This window comes from Crocodylus porosus, unplaced genomic scaffold, assembly GCF_001723895.1.
Source record: "Crocodylus porosus isolate Cpor-Errol unplaced genomic scaffold, CroPor_comp1, whole genome shotgun sequence".
NCBI lineage: Eukaryota > Metazoa > Chordata > Crocodylia > Crocodylidae > Crocodylus > Crocodylus porosus.
The window spans coordinates 37941141-37947140 of NW_017728906.1; the positions used below are offsets into that span (position 1 = coordinate 37941141).

Below are 6000 nucleotides of genomic sequence, written 5' to 3' on the forward strand. Positions count from 1 at the left end.
TTAACGAGTTATAAGAACCTTAGTAAATGCTAACTTTTTTAATGTTTCTTTATCAGAAGACTTGCTTTATTGGTTCAGCAAGAAAAAAGCCTCTTTCAAAGAGCCCTTTGGAGCCTCTGAACTGCATGAAAGCAATTCTGAAGAAAACCTACCATTGAGCCGGTTTACAACAGTAGACAGGGAAGCTATCTGGGCTGAAGTGGAAAAAGAGCCAGAGAAAACTCAGCTAAAAAATGAGCTATCTGAAAATGATCTGTGTTGCTATACAGAATTCCCTCTAGATACAGATGGTGATCGTGAGAATAGTGAACATACAGAATCAGCAGATACTAGCACTGGACCTGTTGATAGTGAAAATACCTCATCTTTTTCTGCTTCTCTGGATCCACAAGAATTCAGCAATGAGGAAAACCACAGTACTGCAATAGACTACAAAGAGAACCTGAAACATGTTAATTCATCTAGTATGTGTGTTCCTGATGGCTCCATACCTAGTACTATGTTAAATCTTGTGCGTGCAGATTCTGAGAAAACTCAAGCATCAGAATCTCTATCAAGTGATGATGAGGCTGACTTGGAACTTCAAGATATTACAACTTCTAGGTTGCTGAAGCAGCAGAAGGAAAAACGAAAGATGATAGAGGCTTTATTCAAACATATTCTTTTGTATTTGCAGCCTTATGATTCAAAGAGGGTTTTATATGCCTTCTCTGTATTGGAGGCAGTGCTCAAAACAAACCCCAAAGAATTCATTGAAGCTGTAGCAAGTACTAGCATGGATACCAGCTCCACAGCTCACCTGAATCTCATCTGTAATCTTCTGGCTCGTCACCAGGAATCTCTTGTGGGACAGAGCTTTTATGGTAAACTCCAAACTCAGTCTCCAACCATGTGTCCCCATTCTTTATTAATAGAGTTGCTGACTTACCTCTGCTTGAGTTTTCTTCGTTCTTACTATCCCTGTTACCTGAAAGTAACCCACAAAGATGTGCTTGGCAACAGAGATGTCCAAGTTAAAAGTGTGGAAGTCTTGATCAGAATGACAACACAGCTGTCTACAATGGCAAAGTCAGCAGAAAGTAAAAATATAGAGTTTATACGCAATTTGCTTGGGAGATGCAAAATGCAAGAGTTTGTTCTTCTTTCTTTGTCTGCTTCTATGTACACAAGTCAAAAACGGTATGAATTTATGATATCTGACAAAAATAGCAGTGTTATTGAAGACAGTCTCTTTGAAGAAAGTTTAATCAATTTTGGGCAGGATCAGATTTGGAGTGAACATCCACTTCAGATTGAGCTGCTGAAGCTTTTGCAAGTATTGATTGTCCTGGAGCACCATGTTGGACAGTCTCATGAGGAACAGGAGAACCAGCCAGACCTTTCCAAGGAATGGCAGCAGGCGCTGAACTTTCAGCAGGCTATTGGTGCAATACAATATGTATACCCACACCCTATAACTTCACAAGGACTATTTGTCTCTGCTGTGGTTAGAGGTTTGCAGCCGGAGTATGGCTATGGAATGCACCCACCTTGGGTTAGCTTAGTCACGTGTTCTTTGCCGTACTTTGGGAAGTCTTTAGGCTGGACTGTGGCACCATTTATAGTACAAATATGTAAAAACCTGGATGAACTTGTTAAACAGTATGAAAACGAATCTGTGAAGATGTCTACAAGGAATTCTGAGAGGTAAGACATACATCCACAAATTTATTCTTATTTAACATTTTTCTATACAAAGTACAGTCCTTATGAGCTCATTTTCTCAAAAACCTTATTTTGTCAAAAGTACTCTGAAATTACTAGGATTTTTATCCAAGCAAAATTTTTGAAACGTCTGCTGTGTTATTTCTTTTGTGTGTTTTCCATTCATCTGCAGGTAGTACTGTACAAAGAACTGAAAACACTCTTTGAATGTTACCTATGTTACTTGTACTGTTAATCATTTGTGTTTTTCTCCAAAACATAACATTTAAAAGGGAGAATATTACACCAGACTATCCTCTAACGCTTTTGGAAGGCCTAACAACCATTGGTCACTTTTGCCTTTTGGACCATCCTAACCAGGCCAAAAAGGTAACTGATTTTTCTTATTACTTCAGTAGGTAATAGTTTCAAAATGCCAACAGTCCATTCGGCTGCAGCTCAGCAAACCACAAAAGCACAATCTTTAAGTCAAAGGTACCAAACTCACCTTGCCCAGCAGGCCAGTTTGGGGTGTACTGCTTGTGGCATGCAGGTCCAGTTGGAGACCCATAGGCAGCACTACAGGCTGAGTGATAACACTTCACAGGATGGATCCAACTTTCACGCCCAGTCTTTGACACCCTTGCCTGAAATGCATTGCCAAATTGTGACTATAAATAGTAAAGGTTATCTCATGGGGTGAGCCCAGAAATGGAAGGTTCATGTTCTCAGTTCCCTTGAGTGTAGGTAAAGAAGGACATACTCACAGAAGTCATAATGGAATTTTTTTTTCACCCCAGCATCATATGTAGTTGACAGCTGTCTGTGTGTGCATGGGAATTATTGGACTCTAGCCATTTCCCTTCAAAATAAAACAAGCACCATTTAAACAAAGCTTTAATATCCACATCTAAGGTACAGTTATGTCTTTGTTGGAGAGACATCACCTAGTTTGCAGTATTTTTTTGTAATTGCTCTAAAGCAGCGTATTTGTTTATACATGGAAATAGGAGTAAGTTGTTTTGTCAAAGCAGTCCATATACCTTTTTACTATATCTGCTTTTCCCAAGAAAGCCTCCCTAGCATTATCTTAGTGTTTGTTTTTTTCTTTTAGGTATGTTATTATGTGCGAGTGAGTGAATACAAGTTTTCCATTTTAAAAAATGAACTGCAGGGGGTGGTTCATAATTTTTATCCTATGTAGCGGAAATAGAGTAGATTTATTGGTATGTTCTTTAACACTCAAATGCATGTACATCCTATGCTGCTTTTCAACATTTAACCTATGTCTTTAGATAAACTGGCAAGTTTCTGTAGAATAGTTAACTAAGCAGGAGTATGTCAACAGCGTGTATTGTAAATGACACATATATATACCCACACATACACATATACAAATTAATCTCTGTACCTTGTTTTGTGTATCACAAAGGGCTGTGACTCTAGTTTCCATAATGAGTAGCATAGACCATAAACAGAACTGAATAGCTGATAATATTTTCCAAAGTTTTTACAAAATATTTTGTGGAAAGAAAATGTCTGTGTTAAAATATTGTGGTATAATGGTAAGGTTAATAAACTTGCATACTGTCAGGTATGAGAGCTGAAATACTTAATGGAGATATTTCTGTTCTCCTAGTCATCATCTGTAGCTGAACCTACAAACCTGAGAAATGCCAGGAATGCCATTTTGGAAGAACTGCCTCGCATTGTTAACACTCTGTCTCTCCTTTGGAGTGTTTTAAAAAAGGAAGACTCTCAAAGAAGACCATCTGACTTTTTTGGAGCGACTAAAGGCTCTTCAGTTTACTTCAAAGCAACCAAAGTAGGAATTCTGTCCAGGCACATATACTCTCTCATGCTCTCCCTCTCTCCTACCTTCCATATTTGTGTGAGGTTCTCATGTCATTCTCACAATACTATTAAAATGAAAAGAGTTTCAAAGATTCAGCTAGGCCATTGCCTTTCACGGGGTGAAGTTCTACAATTTGAACCAACCGCTCAGGTTGTAGCTATGACTTATTCCCAGGAAGGATTCCCTTTCAAAACAAAGCAAGATTTATTTTATCAAAAGCTATACAGTGCTTAGAAGTGAGTTTGATATAACAGAGACTGGCAGGCATAATCCCTTGCCTAAATGTGCCTTCTTTGTTCATGGCTCAGATAGGTCCTGTTCCCCATCTCTGAGCTTACAACCTTAAGTAGTGCTACTGTACTATCTCTGTGTGTTTCTGCCCAGCCTGCCTGCTTCTTCCAGGCCACCTTAACAGCCTTTTTAGCTGTTTAAGCTCCATTTCAGCTTTGGGAACGGTAAAATCATCCCAGCCAGCCTGCATTGATTTGGTCAGATTTTTAGATTCCATAGAAGTAAATTTACAGTCAGCTTCCTTTGTTTTTACTTGTGCCTTCAGGGAGGCAGCAACTTACAACTGAGTAGGATAACAGTTTCTGAAAATATTTCCAATACAGATATTTTCCCAGTTATTGATATAAAGATTGGGGTTTTTACAGCAGTTTATTTGAATCAGTAACAAATAATTAGTTAGTTCATTGATTTAAATAGGTTTTAAGTAATCTTAGTTATGGTTTTTAACGTTCAGGTGTATAATAATTTGGCTTTGTGGTTTTGGGGAGCTGGAAAGTTGCCTTGGGGTTTTTTCCCCCTTTTTTATCAATAAAACTTATAAAAACAATGTTGAATCAATTTTTCAATAGGCAAACTGGATGGGAAAAACATAACATCTGAATAAAACAACTGGCTTTCCTCCAGCTGTTTAGATTGTATCCTTTGGTGTATGTAGGAGGCAGAAAATAATTGATTGACATGAATGAGGAAAATATAAAGGGGTGTTTCAGTTGCATATGCTTTTCGAGAAAATGATGACTTGGCATACGTGCAATCTCTTTTACATTTGTCTGCTAACCCTTTGCTACTCTCCTTATATGCTTCAAATCCTTTCTTCCATTTTTAAACTATTTTTCCTATTAATTTTCCATAGGGTCACCTCCTTATCAAGCATCTCGCCACATTGTACTCTGCTGAATTGCCATCCTTTGCTCAACTGTTATGTAATCATTTTATATAATATTTATGAATAAAATACTAGACTCTTGACCCCTTTTACAGATGCTGATTGATAACCAGAGTGAGAAAAGTACCGACTTTAAAATATCTGGGGAGAGGGAAAAGAATATGACATGGCAGAAAATAAATCTAGCATCTTGGAAAGCAGAAATGAGATGCTTTCCAAGATATTAGACATAATTCTTTAATGAAATAGTTTAATTTGCTTATGATCTTTTCCTAACACACAACCAAAAAATACAGTAATATTTGTTTATGATTATGTAACTTCTTCTGAACAATGTTTTACAAGGAAAGTATTGTACAAATATACACTGAAAATTAGCCTTAAACATTTTGAGGGTGCCATGACAGATTTTTTTATTTCTTTTTATAGGCAATAAAGAATAAAGTACTAGAATTTTTGAATCCATTGACAGCACAACTAGGAGTCCAGTTGATGGCAGCAGTAGCAGCAGTATGGAGTAGTAAAAAAACTCACAAGAGTCAAAGTAAAGTAAAGGTAAAGTTAGAGCTGCAGCTTTTACTTTATGTGATTAGTTGATGCTTTTTTAATGTCAAGACATGTTTTGTTCACAGAGCTAGTGCTGAAATTCAAATTCTGACTTATTTTTTGTGGGAGTGGCAAAGGAAAGCTGTTAGACAAGAATATTTTAATTTGGTATAAATAATTACAACTTAGCCTACAGACTGTTAATAAAGGGGAAATGAAGGAATTGTGGTGAATTATGCACTATAAAAGAAATATATTTTCAAAAAGGAAAATATTTTAATTAAAAACAACATAGTAAAGGCATACATTTTGTTTGGATATGACTCCTGGAACACAACCTGTGACATCTTCAGACTTTTGCATTAAAAAAAAGAAAAGTCCTGGTCTCTGCTTCCTTAGCCAACCTATAAAACCCATCCAAGATTTTGTATACATTTTGCTACATGTGGCAAGTATGCTTTTGTTTAAGCCTTTCTTAGAGGCATTGTTTGTTACTTGCAACCAAAGGTGAGGGTGTTGACTGGGGTGTGCCAGTGCTCCTGCTTAGACTTAAAGCCAGAGATTCCTGGTTGGAGGGTCTTGTTCCTCCACTCAGGGTCAGACCAATCGCTATATTTGGGTTCAATAAAGAATTTTACTCCATGGTCAAATTAGTATGGGATCTGGGGCTTTTGCCTTGCTGTGTCGTGGAGGGTATGTGTGAGAGAGTGCTTATGCTAAGCAAGGCCTAGCATTAGAA

The 6000-nt window shown here is 37.4% G+C and overlaps 1 protein-coding gene across 3 annotated transcripts in view; it reads left to right on the top strand.

Moving 5' to 3' along the window:
• The window catches only part of DOPEY2 (dopey family member 2), a 90801-nt gene that overhangs the window by 56377 nt on the left and 28424 nt on the right, over positions 1-6000 (top strand). For all 3 annotated transcript variants that reach the window (XM_019528906.1, XM_019528908.1, XM_019528907.1), the window contains exons 19-22: positions 57-1686; positions 1977-2073; positions 3323-3508; positions 5145-5270. In XM_019528906.1, the coding sequence (XP_019384451.1) occupies positions 57-1686; positions 1977-2073; positions 3323-3508; positions 5145-5270 (2039 nt within the window). The remainder of the gene's footprint in view (positions 1-56; positions 1687-1976; positions 2074-3322; positions 3509-5144; positions 5271-6000) is intronic.